Here is a 20,111-nt window from a genome sequence, read left to right as displayed (position 1 = left end):
GTCTAAAACTATTGTATAGAACTATATATTAATACAGCTCTGCCTAATCTCACACAATTTTGCTGTTGGTTTACATTACATTTCTGTATCTGCCAGTAAGGTTTAATGCAGTTTTGTCCTGTCTAGGGTGAGTTTGTCAACGGGTCTATGACAAAATCATTAAAAAATAATAAAAATAATAACATTGTAAAGTAAACAGGCATGTGCTTTCTCTGTGCTGAGTATCTGCTTAGATGGCTCCATGATCTGGCCATAGTCCTAAGTATAGCACAGGCTTGGCTATAAGTGCATATTTCACCTGCTTCTGACTGCAGCTCTGTGGATGTAAGAGTACCACTGACACCAGTAATAAGCACTAATGCAGAGTGTACTGCTCTCATCCCCCTGGAGACCAAAGGTTTAAGTTGGCCTGTGGGCTGCTTTTAGCCATCAAGAGCTGATTTTCACTTTGGATGGGTGTCACCATGATGCCATTTGATGTGACAGAACACTCATTTGTGCTGCTAAGAGAAAGACAGACGCTCCAAGCAGCCTTTCATTTCCAGACCCGAGGATGTCTGGAGCTTGCAGGTGCTCTTTGAACACTAAATGCCAATTGACTTCATACTTTGACAGAAACACTAAGCAGACAGCAAGTTCTGGCCTAGGAGAGATGCTGGAAGGCCACAGAAATTAGTCTACAGTACTCACCAGAGAGAGGTGGTGGAGATGTAGTGCACCATTTGAATGAAGGGCAGAGGGTCTGATGATGCTCCGCAGCTACCGCAAACACACTTAGGATGAAAAAGACACAGCAAAAGGCATGAAGCATGACTGGTGGGTCCAATGATGTATATACAACTTGTTGTAGCAAAAGAAGAACAGAAGCAGGAGGATGCAAGAAAAGAGAGACCCAGAAAAAGGAGGACAAAAAGGGAAATGGGACAAGTGATGGTTAGAGAGAATTACCTGCTCAAAAAGGGTCATGGCAAACTTTTGGTGTGGAATACAGTGTTTGGCTGTACAGATGTCCTCCTTGGACTCATCAGCAATGTGAAAGTGGATACGCATCAGGATATTCTCCTGTGAGTGGAACAGAGAGAAAAAACTCAAGAGTCAGAAAGCGACTTTGAGACTGTTTACATGTCTGAGTGTATCTGTCTCCATTTGAGATGCAAGATGGGGTTCCCAAGTGGTCTAGTGGTACTAGTCTGCATTCCACTAAGGTTTCTTTGCTCACTAATGGTGGATGTTTCTGTTATGGAAATGAGGAAAGAGAGTATAATTTATATTAAACATATCTGTAGCGGTATATATATATATTTTTTTTTTTGTTGTTGCAATTTTTCATCTTAATTTACATTGCACTAGAGATTATAATGAGAATATAATGAGGACCTATCCATTATGAAATTTAAACAAGCATATACAGAATGTCAGTCATCCATCTATAAAATCTAGCAAGGTTGCCAGTCTGTTTGTCTGGAAAAGTTGGGGTCTTCAGTTTAAGTCCATGTCTGTATGGAGTTTCCATGTTCTGTCCATATCTGCGTGGATTTCTTCTGCGGACTCTGTGCCCTCGTGTCTGTGTGTGTGTGAGAATGAGTGGGGGTGTGTTTATGTATGTAAATGTGTGACTATCTGTAGGGCCAGATATAGATAGATTGGAAGTCTGTCCTGGGTGCCTCTAGTGTCTGGTGCAGTCCTCCAGGTGGGCAGTTCATATAAATGAGAGAGGCATGCATGGTGTCCTTCACGCCTTACGCAAATATCTTCTTACAGTCACAAGGATTTTAGGCAAGCTTTTTTTTATAGCTTCTCCAGCTCTGGTGCAGGCCCTGCAAAAGCTGGTGCTCTTGTCTCCACATGGACAGAGGCACTGTTTGCTAAGCCCCTGCCTCAACTCTGATCCATAAGTAAGTACAATGGCCAGAGAACAATAAGCATGAGAAAACGAGACCAGGAGCAGACCCCAACTGCAGCTGCTGGTGGTTAGCGTATCCCAGCCATCTTCCAGCAGTGGAGGGAGAGGCTTGCACAGAGGCAGTAAGACAATCCTTTGGCTGGTTGCCTACATATGCAAGGGCTTTAGAAATGTGCTTACCACAAGGAAATATTGCAAGTAACTGCATCTACAAGCTCATTCTTCATGCCTGAGAAGAGAGAGGTTACATGCGACCAAACATTAACCTTTTTTTCTGTTTCCATGACAGATCCAAGGCGCCAACAAATGCCAGCCACAATATACGCAGAGATGGCACTGTGGTATGAGAGCAGAAGCCTCTGCTTTAAGCAGTGGCTCTTTAAGCTTGATTTCTTTTTCCAGATGAATTTAATTGGCCATTCTGTGTGTGTGTGTGTGTGAGTGAGTCAAAAAGATAAATAAACGCTTCTTCTTATTACAGATGTTTTAAGCTGATATTTTTAGGTATAAATAACACATTATGTTGGTTTACGGTACTTACAAAGCATTCAGCAGCATCATCCATAATGCCCAGTTGGAAGCGCTGTTCATCCTGAAAGGTCTTGGCCAGAGCAGTACGCAGAGCATCTGATGGCAGCACCTTGTCACTGCTGAACTGGAACTGGGCAAAGATGCTCTACAAAAACACAAAATATTATAAAAAACTTTAATAAACCAATAAACAGCATTAAAAAGAAGTGTAAAAGTAGGTACAAACTGATTCATTAAAAATTAAATGTGGATCAAATAGGAGAGAGTTTAACCTCACCTCTAAAAAAAATATTCAAGATCTGACAGATGTATGCAACACTTCTGCACACCACACAATACAATACAATACAATACTAATAAAGTAACAGACTTTTCTGTAAACTGAAAACAGCATGCAGGCAGATCTACACACCTCACTGCTGCAATACTCTCAGGTCTAGTATGAGAGTGCCTTACTGCTATGGCACAGACCTTGAATTTCCAGTCGTGTTATTGAGCGTTTGATGAAAAGTACTGCTGGCACTCCAATGCATTAGAAAGAATAAAGTGAAGCACAGAAAAAATAAAGTGAATCCAGACACAAAGAAGAGAGAGAGAGTGCTGAGAAGAGATGGAGATAGGAGACAAATATCCAGGACTGCCTAACCTCATTCATCTCCCACATCCATGTCTGTCATATCAATGGTACAAGTAGGAGAACACTGCAATGGTCAACTATAAAAATTGTATGCTTCTCTGACAGAAAATCTACACCTAGTCACAATATGTAATTATATTTTTCCTCAGCACATATATTCTAATGCAGCTCTCAAAAGTGTCCTTGTCTCTCAGAGAAGTAAAAAAGCCCGAGCTTAAGAACGGAGTCAATGAAAAAACAACAAACCCAGTCCAATTAGAAGCACATGCACAACCATAAAACTGTAAAGCTGCTGTTTACCTTAAGAGCACAGAAAATGCACGAGTCCTCCATGCACTTGTGTGTCGTTAGTTGCCGAAAACTTCGCCGGAAAATGTCCAGGTGCCACAGGACCTGTCAGAGAAAGATGAAACAAACAACATGATATAACAACCTTTTAAGCACATTGTTTAAGTCACCCCTCCGTCTATTAATGACTGAAGAGAGAGAGAATGAAATCTGGTGTGGGGAAGCAAATACTCTACTACAGTCCTGAATTCTTGAGAAGCTTCGGCTATCAAAACTGCAACAGAGTTCAGAAACCCATTCCAATTGAGTGTATCTTTCTTCAGCAACGACGACGCAACATCAATGAGCCAATCCCGGTTTTGTGGAAAAAAAAAAACATGGAATACAAACAGAAGTCATCATGAAGTTATACCTGATCGAAGATCCCGGAATCCAATAAAAGACAGAGACAAAAGTGCGAACAACAACCATCAAACCTCTGCCTATCAGCCCAGAATGTCTAATAATACTGCACAAGGTCCAGTCTCCCCATTACAAAAAGCCCAGATGCTTCATCTATCAGATGTCAGACATCTTATGTATGTAATAATACCTGTGGGTGAGGATGCCAGCTTGAGCGAGGAGAGAAGGAGATAGAGTTTGACATGAAATTACAGAAATAAGGAGTGCAGGGGAATAAGCAGTAGTTTTCCAGGTGATGCATGATGTGGAGCGTCAGCGGAACAAACACTACCCTGGCATCTTCCTGCTGGTCAAGGTCTTCCTGCTCTTTCTAGCTCTCTCTCTCACTCTCCCTTCTTATGTTCTTATGTCTCTCACTCTTCCAAACACACACACACACACACACACAAAAGACATCTGTCCATGTAGAGACTGCTCCAGGGGCTAACCTGACCACACTTGCATGGCAGTAAGCCCAGGCCACAGCCATGCTGCTCCCAGCGTGCATGTCAGTGCAATTGCATGCTGAATTATAGAGAGAGCTGTCAGCCCCCGTTAACACAGTGGTCTGAGTGCTGCCTTACTGCTCTCACCTTACTTTTACAGATGTCCACCATGTCAGTTATTCCTCTTTTTCAATTAACCACAGTTAGCATGTGCCACAGTCTTATAAACACTTTTGTTAAGTTTAAATGTGGGCCTGCTGCCGCTGGAGAGGTAGCATTCTTCAGGTAGCACATAAAATCTCAAATATATCAAAATCTAAGGCTCCATTTACATCAGACATTAACATGCGCCCTGAGTGATCAGATCACAAATGATTTCAAACATGCATAGCTGCCACACCTGGCATTTAGATGTGACTTGTTTCCTTTGCATGGAGTTCTCAGCCTAAACACAGATAAGGCAGCTAGTTCCATTTGCGCACCACCTAGAAGTACTGCCATTATCAAATAGCTTGTGAGATCAGCTAACTTGTGCGGACCGTGGCCGGTCTGGTCTTGCAATTACTATGTATGGTGGTGCTTGCTTGTGGTTAATGCTGGTGGTGCGTTACTGTCGGGGATCAATAGAGACACTTGATTGATTAGTCTGCTAAAAGGTTGCTCTTAGGGAGCAGGGTTGGTGAACCCTTTCTCACAGCACATGATAAAATAATGTCTTTATGTGTCTTTCAACCTCAAACTTAAAACTCACTTCCTTATAAAAATCTCTGTCGATTTCCTACAGACCAAATTCCTCAAAATTACTCAAATATGCAATGCATAAGAAACATCACAGTATTGAGACAACAGAAGTAAAACCCAATTATTCATTATTTCCACTGTGACATTCACATTAAATCTCTTAGGGATCCACATGAGAAATGTGTCTATGATATTTACATTTGTAAATATAAATCTACACCAATACAGGGTTAATATAAATCCACTGCAAGAGACTGGCAGCTTACTTAGTAAGAATCACAAATCTAAAGCGCTACAGAGAGACCAGAGCACTGCTGATATGATATAACAAAATGGGTGATTCCAGCCTTAATGCTGCCATGACGAAAGCAGGAAGGACAGGATAAGCAGATAACTCATGATTGAAGAGGAAAAAAGGCAGGCCAGGTCAGTATCAGCTGCTGAGATCTTATGTACACACACATCCACACCAAATATAACACAGGAATGGTTCCACCTTTTACACAATCTTTCCTTTCCTTTTTAAAAAACAATCAAAGTAAATTCATAAATGGAAGTGTAATGTATGCATATAAGAAGATTATGCCTAAGCTAAAGCTAAGTGCATAGTTTTTGTTTGTCATCTTTGCTGTTATTCTTTAGATAAGGATGCAGTGACAATTCTGAACATTGAGTAATTTATGCTGAATAATTTTTTTCCACTTAATTGGATGCTACTTTTACAGCTACAATTTATACAGACATTTGTAGCCAATTTATTAGCTATGACATATGCCAACTGAACAAGCAGAATCAACAGAACAAACAAACAGAACTCCAGTATTCTAGATATACTGTACCAGGTTAAAGAGACTCAACAAATGATCACTGGAGACTCTCACTTATTTCTTTTACCTGTAGTAACTTCAATATTAGCACCAACATTACATTAAGGGTTTTCCTTGCAACTTTAATTTGCATACATGTTTGTCTCTCTGGAAACAAGGGGAAACTGGGGACACTGATTAGTGCTCTTGGAGAATTTACACAACCCATAACACCTTAACTTGTTAATAATAAGCGCGCTGCTAACAAAAATGTCAACTGCATGAATTTTAAATTCACACAATTCTCTTGGTAAAATTAATCAAAACCAGAAGCTGTCACAGCTTCCCCTCATTAAAAGCAACAAACAAACTACAAGTCTTGAAGAAAAAATAAATAAATAAAAACTGGAACATTAAGACATTTTTTTCTAATGTTTTATGAACTATCAAAGCAAATAGTGTCCACGGTGAATATGTAATGGGAAATCAATCTGATTATGATTTATTTTGAAGTGATTAAAAACACAAGTATAGACACAGAAGACATGATGCTTCTAGTAAACATATCTAACAGAACTAAACACCCTATTGTATTGTTCTAGTGTTATGTTGCAAAATCTTTTGCACATTTGCACTTCATGTTGTCTAAATTGTACTATTTGTTCCATGTTGTTCCATAGTTGTGGAGGAAGATATTTTAATTGCACTGTGTACTGTATAGATGGAATGACAATAAAAGCCTCAGATGATCAGGGATCAGATGTTATTTCGGGTGAACTCCTTTAATAATAACCAACTGACCAACTGCTCATCAATTGACTGACTGTGCATCAACAGCATAAAAGAGCCTGCTCTGAATTGATTGCTCCTCTGTATGTTCGTGACTAATACAAGCTTGCTTTTTGAATGTGACATTGAATGAGGTCAACACACTGGGACACAGGACCAGTGGCCATGGGTGTCCTTTGGTATTTAGAGCTGCTACAATCACCATGCAGATAGAGATGGCCTTACAACCATTGATTATGGGTTGCTGTTGTGTATGTTTTGTTAGTGCAAGTATCATACTAAGTCATTAAATAGACTGACATGCCAAATATCCTAAGACAGGAATCACTTTCTCTTATGACTTTTGCCATGTTTCATGTGGATATGCATGTAGGCCCTTCTGTATCTTGCCATAAGAACGCTATCCAGCCTTCATCCTCACTCACTAGATAACACCTCACAACTTATACTGGCGTGAGGGTTCCCATGCCTTCCCCTGAAGTAACACTTCATTATCAATTTACTTTTATGTTTTTCCATGACTTTTGGCAATGTACCACACATGGGTTTATGCTGAAGCCTATGGCAACACAAGCCACTGTGTAGCGGATTTCCAGTCACATTAAGATGTAGACTGGTTTCAGTAGCTCGTGAAGTAGATCATTAGGACAGAGAACACAGTTACAAGCGGATTACAAGGCCGGTGAAAGCTGACAAGGGTCCGCATATCTCATGCATAACAAGTTACCAGAATAAACAAGAAAAGCAACAATCTGCCAGCCAGCTTCCTGGGGCACACGTGCTGCTAACAAATCCAAACAGCATGCACAGATGAGCCAAGGTCTGAAAGGTGCCAAAAGAAAGAGGGAGATTTAACAAAAAATTAACCAACAAATCAGTGTCAAGGAAAGGCAGCAAAATTATCACAGAAGACACAAAAACAGATAAAGTGACAGATCTGTAAAGGAAATTACAAAAAAGAAAAAGTCATTAGTGTAATGCCAATAAATTATGCAATAATTTTCACTTAAAAACATATCATGCTCATGGAAAATGTCATGCTATGACCACTGAGCAAAATATTATGCAACTAACACTGAGAATTTCTATCCCTGGAGTTCATGAAGCAATCAGTACGATAATATAAAGCACAGTTCACAGTGAATCCACAGTAGGGCTGGGCGATATGGAAAAAAATCTTATTACGATATAGTTTTTCATATCAGCCGATATCGATATGTATCACGATATAAATCAAATCACTTTCTGTTACACTTAAAGGTTTCTATTTTTACTCAGAAGTGACAGAATAAGGGAGTTATGGACAAAATCACTAGCAGGCTCAGAGCCTTGTGGACAGACACTAGGATGTTAACATCTTGCCAGGTGGGTACAGCTTTTAAATTAATTTTAAAAAGGGGACAAATATATAAACTAAAAAATATGTAAGACCCTTTACATTATATGTCTGTTTAATTTAAATTGCAATAACACTTTATTTATTTTTATAAAATTATATTTAATCAAAAGATCATTCCCCTCCCTGAATGCAGGCAACTACATAAAGCAAAATACAAGAGTATATCACAGTGTTCATTTTGACAGGTGATTTTGATACAGTCTTAGTCTTTTCACTAAAATGTATAATAGTTTTAGTTACATTTTAGTCTATCGGATATTATTAGTTTTAGTCAGATTTCAGTCTAGTTTAATTTTGGTCATATAAAAAGTATGTATTACATATGTTTTACTGTTTTTCTATTTTCTATTTGTTGTAATTTTAGATAATTTACTGCTTATGTTTTTTTTTAAATAAGAGCCTTTAGTTTTTTTTTCATTTAAATTAAGCTAACATTTAAATATTTAAAAAAAAAGTGGCCTATAATGGAGGTGGGAGGAATAAAGTCAAGTTTCTGAAATGATCCACTTCTACTGCAGTACAGATTTATACTAACATTACTGGCTTTCAGTAGACTAGACTTACATTACTTAAGTGTATTTAAAACTCCAGTTCAGTAACAGCAATGTTTAGCTCAGTTCAAATACAGCTAGACAGATTATATAATCTTCTGTATTTAGTAAAATATCCAGCATAACAGACTCTCTATCTGTTAAAAACTATAAAACACAAAGACAGAGGAGAATGCTGCCCTCAGGGTTTTCTAACAGAAACAGTGAGAGTTAGGAAAAAAGATGGAAAGTGCTTCCTTTCTGTGTGTTTATATACTAACCCCTCACTCGTGCTGAAGTTAACCTTAATTTACACGAAACGTGGATTAACACGGCTAACGTGCGTTACCCATTAGTTTATTAGAATGTAAAAAGCAGTGAAAGCATCTTAGCTAATGATGACAGATTGCACAGATCCCTTTTACACCTAAACATCGCTAACTTTAAACTGGAGACAAGCTAATCTAACTAGCAGCAAACAGAGCAGCGTTTACCTGCCTTCAGAAATCTGAACAAGCTCACCTCTCTAAATATCTTGGAGACGCATGCCTCATATTTAAAAGGTGAGTTTTCCAGTGTAGCGCCGCTGAATAGTATAAATGAAGTTTATCCAGTAAATGGGAGAGAAGGAGCCGCTATGTGAGGAGTTCAGAGTGGAGGGGCTCGGGGGGTGGGGCGGAGGGGGATGGTGGAGAGGGGAGGGGAGGGGTTGTACTGGGCTGAGCAGCAGTTCAGCGTGCTGCCTGATCTCGTGCTGCGCCTTTTCACAACGCTACTTAAACGGGAAATAGAAAATTTAGTTTATCGAATTTCTCGCCCCGACTTATCGCGATATATAGTTTCCTCGATAACTATCGATATCGTTTTATCGCCCAGCACTAATCCACAGTCATATAGGACATGCGTCACAGCAACAATGAACAACCCTAGACAATGCAAATCCACAACGTGTGGTGTGTAGTGGCCCCAGCTGTTCATTGCTGCTATATTCCCAGATCTACCTGACCCAACTTTCGATGCAGCAGTGCCAAACTACACCCCCTCCAAAGAACATGTCAGAATGCTTCTTTAAAATCCAACAGACTGATATATATATATTTGACCACGTTTTATTAACAGCACAAGCAGTCATTTCCATTTGTGAATTAATGTATTACAAAAAAAAATTATGGATTATCAAGTAAAATGTGCTTGCAAAAGGCTGGAAAAGAGAAGAGGTAAGAGGCTGATGCAGCCTTTCTCTAATGGGGCCAGTTTCCAGAGTCCTGCTGCTCCATGACTCAAGAAAATGACTCAGAAAACAGCTCTGAAATTGCACTGTGCCCATATAGACACTACAGCCTATTACTGTCCGCATTATGTGCATGAGATACTGAGGACAGGAAAGGGAAGTGAGAGAATGGAGTGGGGAGTGAGATAGAGGGAGAAGGAAAAATAGTAAGAAAAGGAAGGAAGACCAATGTGCAGGTCACTTCCATTAGCTCATTTTTGTCTTTAGCTGCATCTGCTTCCTGCTTCCAAAGATTCAGATATTTACCAATGTTTTCAAGTACAGTGGGATTCATAAGTATTAAGTACACATACAACACAATTTTGCAGATTTAAATACACACCATAAATATGACAATTTGTAAGCAACATAAAGCATGCATTTTCCCCATATTTTTTGTTTTCTATTAGGTTTGCTTACATTTATGTGGCTTTACGTTTAAAAAATGATAAAAAAAAAAAAATGAAAGGACCTTCCCCTCTTTACACTGCGCTTTAGTTGTGTTCCTGTTCAGGCTTTGGAGCATAAAGTACTCCTTAAATACTCCTAAACCTTAGCAAGTAAAAACCAACATCACAGTAGAACATCTATTTACAACTTTGTGATCTCACAGAAAAACAGCAATACTGTAATATTACTGAACTGCACCGCAAAACCCCAACTATTACAGAGATTTTCTTTTAATTAAAGGGTGATGCGAGGTACACCACAGTGCACAGCTGAACACTCAATTATGCTGTAGCCACAATTATGCTGTAGCCACTCCTTTTATAAGAACAGTAACAAGGAAATATTTTGAAGAAATAATTACTGTATAATGAAATCAATCAGCCACTGTAACCATAACGGTTGTAATAGTTTACTGGAGGAGTTGGAATATGTTTTGTACTAAACCAACATTTACATCTTTCCTCAGCAAATGTTGATTCACTTGAACACCAGTACCTATAATGCCAATAGGTGGGGTGTTTATTTTAAAGAAGTTGTGGTGAAATGAGTGCTCTAGGTGTAGATCTAATTAGGGCTGAAGTCGTGCCCCCTTTTAATGAGAAATATACTTGCTTATTCTTTGCCTTTGCATAGACAATCAGCGTTGTGAATATAGCTGTTGAAATACTTGCTGAGGACACAACTGAAATACCAACAGGGCCCAGAATAAGCAAGACATGAACACGTTTTGAACTGCAAGCAGATGTCTAGTAGAAATGCATCAAATATATTGGAACTGAAATGATTTTACCAGAATTGTGGAAAAAAGCACTTTCAGAGTTTGGCAGAATAAAAGAATGAACAAATGTATTCCAATCAATTTGTCATATTGTGTTTTTTGGTATGACATGTACACAGTGGTTAAAAATTTTTGCAACATTTTAGAAATCATACAATAGTTTGTGTTCAGCATTTGATTCCAATCATATATTTCACTTATATTGTGAACGACAAAATGCAGTGCTGTCAGTTGCAGCTGGTTCCCTTTCTGGTTTCCTTTATCCGGTGAAACCATTCTACCCAAAAAATCAAATTTTGTAGCTTAGCATCTGTATATGGACTATGGAGTGAATGTTGGTTCTGAAATGGCTACAGTGTTTATATATTACTTCAACGTGTCTTAAATAAAGTGACGAAAATTCAGTTTTCCATGATTAGGCCTTTTAAAAGAGACGGTCCTTTCAGCTCCATTACTATAACAGGAAAGTGTTGATTACACATCCTGACCTCCACTGTGACATAGTCCCCCCTTGACTCAGCAGGAGAAAATAAAACTGTTTGTAAATACATGCAGACTAGACATAACATAACCCTCCCCTTTCCCTCCCTATCTTATCCTCCATGCTGTGTCCTTGGCTAATTTTATTAATCAATGCAAGAATCCATTCATTCCTCCATCTATGCAGACAAGTCTGCGCTGCTCAATAATGATCTGCTACAATCTTGCTTCTAAAATAAAATTGCCTGGACTGTATAGAGGCTCTGGCGAAACAAAGAACACCTAAACATCTAGCTATTACAAAGAACAACCTCTATAACCAGCTCATTCTCTGCATTTCTCACTCGAGAGATTTACTTAATTCCCAAACAAGACATTTATTTACATGAATGAATGGTGTATCAATTCTGTAAATTAGTCTCCACATTAAATTATCCTATGTGGAGAATTTAAATAAACTATACTGAGACAAGTGTTTGCTATGTGGATCTGACTGCATTCAATGGAAAGCACTTCTGTGAAGTCAGCATGCTATAAGATAGCCACCTGAACACAACCCTATCTCCCTGACTCAAAATCCCAAAGTATTGAATGGAACACCGCAGCTCCATAGCTCAATGATTTGGAACCTTGTACCTGGATGGCCAGTGTTGGCATTAAGGATGGTGCTTATAGATTCATTCTCTGTTCCAATGTGTCCTATTCTATTGGCAATACTTCTCTTTGGGAACCCGACCAATTATCTACTCACAGCTAGGGTTGCAACGGTATGAGATTTTCACGGTATGATAACCGTCTCAGAAAATACCGCGGTATCACGGTTATCACGGTATCACAGTTTGTTACATATATTATTAAACTGACCCTTAAAGAAATTACAACAAAGGTTTTTTGTTCAATTAACTATTTATTGTAGAAACCTGGAACAACTATATAGATAATGTCTCCTTAAAAAAAATAAACTGTACACCATTAGGTGAAGGAAACCAGGTTTTTCCACTACTCTTAAGGTCATTAAGGGTGTATATAATTATATATATATATATATATATATATATATATATATATATATATATATATATATATATATATATATATATACACACACACACACACGTGTCACACATTACATGTCCTCTAAGAAGTAAAGATCCTGTGTTTAAACTATTCAGTACAATTATTTAAGTTTAAATTATTTAATATCTGATAAACTGAGCCTGGGTCAGTGTCTGATCAACAACTGTTGTAAACGTCCGTTTTACTGCCAAGTTGGTATATAACCAGATAGAGGGGATTTATTTCTGAGTCTGGTTTTAACACATGAAAAACAGGCACGTCAGAATTTGAAAATTAACACATGTAAATGAATGGCGTCTTTCACATCCAGTCCGCAACCCTACTCACAGCACAGTAAAATTTCTAGAGAGAACTGCACTGCAACACCAAACACCCGCTACAGCCAACAAAGGAAGTCTGCCTGTAAATGTGAATAATTTATTTCTGACTTCCAGAACAGCAATACCAAATATTTGATTTTATAGTTAAATATAATATTTAAAAAAATAATCACTGATTAACACCAAAAGAAACTTTGTGCTATGTTTGACAATAACAGCCTGTGAATTACACTGGTAGATTACTATATGAACGCAATTTGATGACTTGCAGATATTTTGAAGTACTCGTCTTTTTAAAGCCACATATTCAAATTCAAAACAAATGCCTAATGTATACAGTGTTACATGAAACTATCCTGTGTCTACAGCACACAAACAGAGTTTGTAACAGTGTTATTATCAAGCATAAGCACAAAAGTCCTCTTTCATAAATTAAGCAACTTGAATTGGCAGTTTTTTTGTGAAAAAAGGTCATTTTTAGAGATGGAATGATCGATCGGCAGTGTATCGGTATCGGACGATTTTCAGCCAAAATACGGTATTGGCGATCGGGCGATATTCCTCTGATTTTAGCTGGTCCGATTTGGGAGTTAAGGCAGTGGCGCAAAAAAGGGGGTATGCAGCCTATGCGACGTATCTAGTCTGCAATCGGAATCGGCCCCAAAAACACTGATCGGTCCATCTCTAGTAATTTTACATGTAAGTGCATTTCTGTAAATAAAAAAACAGCTAGTCTTGGGGAAACTCCCTCATACCACTCTGGCAATTCCTGATTATGGCATTGACTCTCAGCATGATTTTTTTTTTTATTGGCCTCTAGATGTAATCACACAGGTCTTCTGCAGGCGGGCAGACAATCATCCAAAAGTATTAACACATTGCTTTAACATAGAGCTTGTTAAATAACTACATTTAATTCCAGACAAAGAAATGACTGTTTTCGCCCCCGGGTGCTCAATTTGCTGTCTCGACATATTGTCATGCCTCAAAGTAGCAGACAATACAATAGAGCGGTTCACCCCCCTCCTCCCCCTGCTATAATTGACGCTAATTTGCAGCTTTGGAGGTACTATCAGCCAGCTAAAGCTGCTTTATTTCCATATAGCTGATTATACAGTAATCCAAAAATAGATGGGACCTAATGGCAGGTTGCTTTGCAGCGTAATTATTGTCCAGCCCAGCATTAGACTGACAGTTGTTTGTGGGGTCTATTGCAGACGGGGTTTGAGTCATCACTTAGTCTATAGTAGGCACCACTGAGCACAGAGAACAAAAAGTCAGGCGAGCTGTATGCTGTGCTGCTCACGCATGAGAGAAGAGCTAGGGGCAAAGCACTAAGCTCCCTCTATTTCAACTTGTGCCATTTGTGGCTATTCAAGGCTCATGATGCTCCAAATGATCATGACAGGGACAGAAGGCCAACCAGCTGTTAAGACTTTTTTTATTGAGCGATTCGTACATGCAAGTCCTTGGCCTTGACCATAATGGATACATACTCCCTACTCATTAGTAGTATTGCACTATATAGGGAGAAACCATTTAGTTTAGTGATTTATAGGGCAAGCCAATATGTTGTAATTATCAATATAGTAAAAACTATTTTATACAATGACCATAATTGTCATGTTGTAATATCGTGCCTGTGTGTGTGTGATTTTTTCCAGAAAAATAATGTGAATAGTTTGCTGGTATGGAAATGGTTTGCATTCTGGAGGGATGGTGCTCTACTGAGAACAGTCTTGTGAAAACCATGTTACAGAAACTTGGTTAAAAGTAACCAGGATTACATTATTTTACTATTTCAAACATTATCATTCTTCATATCCTTACACACAAACTGTATTCTGAAATAATGTTAATAAAGTCGTATGCTGTTCATGTAATTTTTTTGTTGTTGCTTAGCAACATTACCTGCTCTTAAAAAACTACATGGTAGAAAACATCTGTTGTTTAGTAACATAGGAGACTCACAATGCATGGTGGTGCTGATCCAGCTCATATAGTGAGCTACGCTGCTCATAAAATATTGCAAATGAATTATGGGAGATTATAGTGCCCTCAAATTCATGCTCAAATTACACTCAGAAAAAATTGGCGGACAATGGCTGACATTTAGTCACAGCCATAGCCTTCACATCTGTATTTAATCCAGTCCATCTGACTGTTGTGACGAAAGGGTCTATGAAAGAACTTCATATATTTCTCTTCCAGATCAGTGTGACCACTCATGTAGTTCTGTCTTCTTTTAGGCAAGCTTACTTTAATTAGAAAACAGGAACACTTTTATGTGTTTTAGTGTGGCCATGTACATAATAACTGGCTGGGCTCATGCATGGTCAGTGATGTGCTGTGTTGAGCTTCAGAACTCAACACAGAGGTGTGTCTGGTATTGGTGAAAAATCCTTTTTCTAAATATGATATAATATTTAAATAAAACATTGTATCTCTAAAAATATGATGCTTGTTCATAAACTATAAAACATAGTGTATACTGTTAGTAATGTACTAAATGTTAAAATATAACTAAGAGGCTTTATTGCTAAAAACAGCATTAGCTTTTTTTACTGTTCCCCAAATGTTTATTTATTTATTTTTATTAAACTGTCACAGCTCCTTTCCTGTTTTGTTTATTACTTTACTTTATACTATTCCAAGTAAAAGAATGGTCTTCATTATACTGCTGAAATTCATCAAAGTATTCCTCAATACAGAGAACTGGATTCTAGCAGGCTGTTTGGCAAAGGAACGGGGGAATTAAAATGGAAGAAAAATGCTACTGCAGGCTTGGGGAAAACTACAGGGTCTCTCTGTAATTACCAAGCGCATGGAACAGCCAGAGACAGAAACTGATTATTACAATGGGTTTGGAGCCTCTCAGCAACACAAAATATACGTCTTTAAAATCTGGGTAAAAGATGGGGTAATTTAGCATTGCAGTAGAACACATTCAAAGGCTGTATATGTTATATGTTAAAGGCTGCAACAATGGTACTGCTGTCATGTCGAGATGTATTTTTGATCTGTCATAAATTTAGTTAAAAGAAAACCAGTTTTATTAAGAAATCTCAAGAAATCAAGAAATCACTCTTGAATTTTTTTAAACGGAAATTAGGTTCAGCGAATAAGATCAAATCACTGTAAGCAAGACAAAAATAAAATAATTATTTAAAATACAATAAAATGTGTAAGCTCTGCTCTCAGAAAAACTGAAATAAATATACAACACACTCCTTCCAACAATGATTTTGCCCAAAAGACGGCAATGAACAACCCAGATACAACTCCTGAGGTTATCGTCAAGCTCTTAGTTGGGAGTCATCATATTCGCAGCAAAGGATGTATAAAAGTTATTCCCTACCTGCAGAGCACTGTTGAGGAAGCAGCTGTTTTGTCCTGGTTCATTGCTGAGCCCTTTGCTGGGGGCGATGGACGTCATGGTCCGTGGGGTAAAGATGCCCTGCAGCCCACTGCTGCCAGATGCAAAGTAGTTCCTTTTCCACGACATTGTGGAAATCTCATTCAGCAAATATATGTATGTTCCAGTAACACCAGTAACCACAGGTGCATAGTCTCAAAACACAAAGGTTTTTTTTTTAAATCATGTCCAAAAGAAGAGCTTTTTTGATCTTTTGAGACAAAAAAAACATTATTCTCTAGTTTTCACAGGCTCCAGGAGGGCTTCAGGAATTATGAAGAGAGGAATCAGGAAGTTGACTGCAGTTGTTTCAGGCTGATTTACACACTCATCCTCAACTTTTCACACTTTTCCCGTCCACGCCCTGTCTCCAAGGACTTGTTTGCAGAATGTCACAAGCCTCTGCTGAGAGGGGCCCTGGGTTTGCAGTAGGTGTAGTGAACTTCACTGTAGAACCATGGTCCAAAATGGCAGTAGAAGAGTCTTGTCCTTCCCTTTCTTGCAAATATATCACCTGGGCATGAATCTTCACACTTCAGCAGACCTAACGAAGAAAAAAAAATAAAAACATTAAGGTTTCCAGAATCATTCATTACAGCTTTCAACTAACAAAGAACTCACACCCAGTGTGTGTTTTTGCCACCTCACACAAAGCTGCTAACCTGCCTTGATTATTGGATAATAAACATGTTCCACTACAACCTTATACTGACAAACCTTGCGCCCTTCACCTACCAAAACTCCTGCCACCCATCCAACTCACAGCTGCACACAGCACAATCTACACACATGCCTAAAACTCCTGTGAGTTTGACCCATAGCGTAGAGGCCTAGCTCACAGACTCCCCTTACAGACACTACTCATAGAAATAATAAAACTGTCACACTGAAAACAGCTCAATCACTGTCAAGCTAAAAAAAGCAATAAATGTGCATCATGGTGAGACAGGGGATTTTTCCTGTCATTCAAAATTGTATTATTCATCCAATTTAGGACGGTCTCACCTCCAGTCATGAGGCAGAATGTTTAACAGGCTGAACACCATTGAGTACATCTTAAGTCAATTTTAACAAACTCCTCTTTTTCCATCAAAGCATGATGTCCTTTTACATCAAAGAGGGACCTCAGGGCAATGTTCTAAGTATTCTTTTTTTCCAGTGTCCTGGAAAAAGGACTTTAGTGGTAGAAAGGAAAATTGGCAGAATGGAAAGATAAAGAATCAGGAAGAGATTAAATGACAGCAATGACTTGCTTTATAAACTGTGATAGAAAACTTAATGTACAATTTCAATATTGTTTATTGTTCTTAGCCTAATTTTTTAACCCTAATTTTGCAATGTGTAAATAAAAAACAAATGTAATACATTCTGGCATTTAAGAGACCATATGTACCCACAGTATTTATTTTATTTGTATTTATTCTAGAGTTACTCCATCAGGCATCTGAAACTGTTCTGCAGTACTTTGAAAACATTATTACACCATGGACCCCCAAAATTGCAACTTTACAGCAGCAGGAAAAGACATCTAAATGACTTTAAATGGAAGCCAAAATAAAACTTTACTTCCAACTAATACACTTACAGCCTGTATTTGATGTATGTGCAGTAAACAGAAGACAGCAGTCAAAAGCTCATTACAAAAGCCACAAACAAAAAAAAAGTTCTAGGTGGGCTATTCTGCTCTGCACGCACATAGGGTGGGGTGGATTGTGTGGCAGGTCAGCCCGACAGATTAGGCTGATCAGACACTGGGATTAGTCTGGCCTATTGCTCACAGATCTGTCTGTCGGGAAAACCAAGCTGGGAAAGCCTCATCTACAGTTAGGACCTCCTTTGCTCCCAGATGGTTCCAAGTCTCTGTGGGCCTGCTTTAAATCCTGGTAAACAAGCATGGTCACATGGTTTTTGGTGAGACACAAGATGCTGGTAAACAAGCTTCCCTCACAGTTCCAAGTAAGGAAGCACAGTTCACACTCTCACACTCTGTCTCACATACATACTTCTAGCTCTGTCCTTAGAAATGTTTACTGTGAAAACCTGCTACGTCCTCAAAAATGTTTTGCCCTGACCCTGCATGTTCCGTAACCCTTGTGAAAAGTGATTAAGGCAAGGTTAGGTTCACAAACACTGTTCACCACAAAATGAATCTATGGACAATGCATACAAATACTTTTTACAAAACGCATTTGTAAATGGAACTACAGAGCTTGCACACTCATTAATGCCAGTACTGTATGCTGTTCTATCAGTCTGGTGTTAATGGATACCCACATTACTAAGCCTACTACAGTATCACAACACCAGCAAACCTATCAAACACCACTAAATACTTTTTGGTTGATTTCAGAAAATGAAAAAGACATCTCTGTGACGAGCGTTACAAGTAATGTGAATGCATGTACTGGGTTTAAATCAGATTGTACAAAGAAATAAGCAATCTTGCATTTCTTTTCTCCCTCATAAATGCAAATGTTAAATGAGATAAATTTTCACATTTAAAGTGCTCTATTTTGTTTTTTCACTAATTCTGGGTGGGTACTAATGAGTATTGTTTTGGTTCCTATCTACCCCCAAGCTACAAAATAACCATTCAGGGTTAACCTGACCTATTATTAGGCTGACCTTTTTGCTGACCTCAATAATGCCCAGTATGAATTTGTAAGCAAAACAGCCCAATAACAAGGGTGAGCTGGTTTTTTACATTTATTTAAAAATATTATTTTATTTAGGTTCCATGATTGTGTGAAATCTGAGACATCCTTAAAATTAAAAAGTCAACTGAATTAGCTATAACATAATAAATAAAGTGTTATTGAAAAAGTCAGAAAATAAACACTCTGCAAACCAATTCAATGGAAATTGCTTGTTTTATTGATAGCAAATAAAAACAACAATAATGGCATTAGAGGCCTTAAAAATGGTCATCTGTAAATAACATTTAACTTGTAACAATTGCAATGTCCAAGAAAAAACTCAGCAGCACCCTCCCTCACACACACACATATGTTTACAGCAAAAAATGACACCTTTTAAAATTTGAACACACACCCCCAAACCCATATGATCAGCTTATATTAACTCATCAACTGTTGCAGAGGACACAGCTAAACCCTCAGCTTCCTAGTGCTCCCATGAGAGTGCAGCTCTTAACAGTTATGCAACATGACAGTGTATGGATGACTGCAGCCAGGCTTTTCTCCAATGGCCCACTACGTGCCTCTAATCACCTCTAATGCCTCAGTCTGGCTGTGCTCCAGCTCAACGCTGTTGTTAGACACTAGCCACTCCACAAATTCTCCCCAAAGCACTGGATCCTGCCGACACCACAAACATCACCCATAACCCCAAGAGGAAAGAAAAGTGCACTGACAAAATATACTGATCTACGAGCACATTTGTCCAATCAAAGTTTTTTTGGTCCACAGCATAAGAGAACATACTTACATCACATGTACTACAGGAACACTGGACCAGAAGATGAGCAGAAAGAAAATCACTTCAATGCTACTACAGCACAGAAGTAGTAGTGCAGGCTGGAAAATGAGCTTTTTAAATAGCCACACTGAACCACAGGAAGGCAATGGGTTACTCAGTGACTAATAAACTCTGCTGGGAACAAGAGTGATTGTTTAAACCATCAGAGGTGAGAAAATCCATTCCCCGCCCACCCTTTGACACCACTGTCTGAAATTTTTAACACTAGCAGAGCACATGTGCACTACTAATGAAATCTGTAATGTCTCACCACTGAGCAGCTTCACACTCCAGTCTAACACCAACAGCTTCTGGTCTTGGCAAAACGTCACT

General features: G+C 38.5%; 1 protein-coding gene across 7 annotated transcripts in view; it reads right to left on the bottom strand.

The window, feature by feature from the left end:
- usp54a (ubiquitin specific peptidase 54a) overlaps nucleotides 1–20,111 on the bottom strand; it is a 62,334-nt gene that overhangs the window by 19,321 nt on the left and 22,902 nt on the right. For all 7 annotated transcript variants that reach the window (XM_022684578.2, XM_007258746.4, XM_007258748.4 and 4 more), the window contains exons 2-6: nucleotides 16,245–16,845; nucleotides 3,372–3,464; nucleotides 2,445–2,579; nucleotides 949–1,062; nucleotides 691–773 (exon numbers count right to left, since the gene is read on the bottom strand). In XM_022684578.2, coding sequence (XP_022540299.2) covers nucleotides 691–773; nucleotides 949–1,062; nucleotides 2,445–2,579; nucleotides 3,372–3,464; nucleotides 16,245–16,391 — 572 coding nt within the window. In that variant the 5' untranslated portion in view covers nucleotides 16,392–16,845. The remainder of the gene's footprint in view (nucleotides 1–690; nucleotides 774–948; nucleotides 1,063–2,444; nucleotides 2,580–3,371; nucleotides 3,465–16,244; nucleotides 16,846–20,111) is intronic.

This window comes from Astyanax mexicanus, chromosome 7 (genome assembly GCF_023375975.1).
Source record: "Astyanax mexicanus isolate ESR-SI-001 chromosome 7, AstMex3_surface, whole genome shotgun sequence".
NCBI classification, from domain to species: Eukaryota; Metazoa; Chordata; class Actinopteri; order Characiformes; family Acestrorhamphidae; genus Astyanax; species Astyanax mexicanus.
Note: the sequence above shows the minus strand (reverse complement) of the source record. Positions and strands in the feature narration are given on the sequence as shown.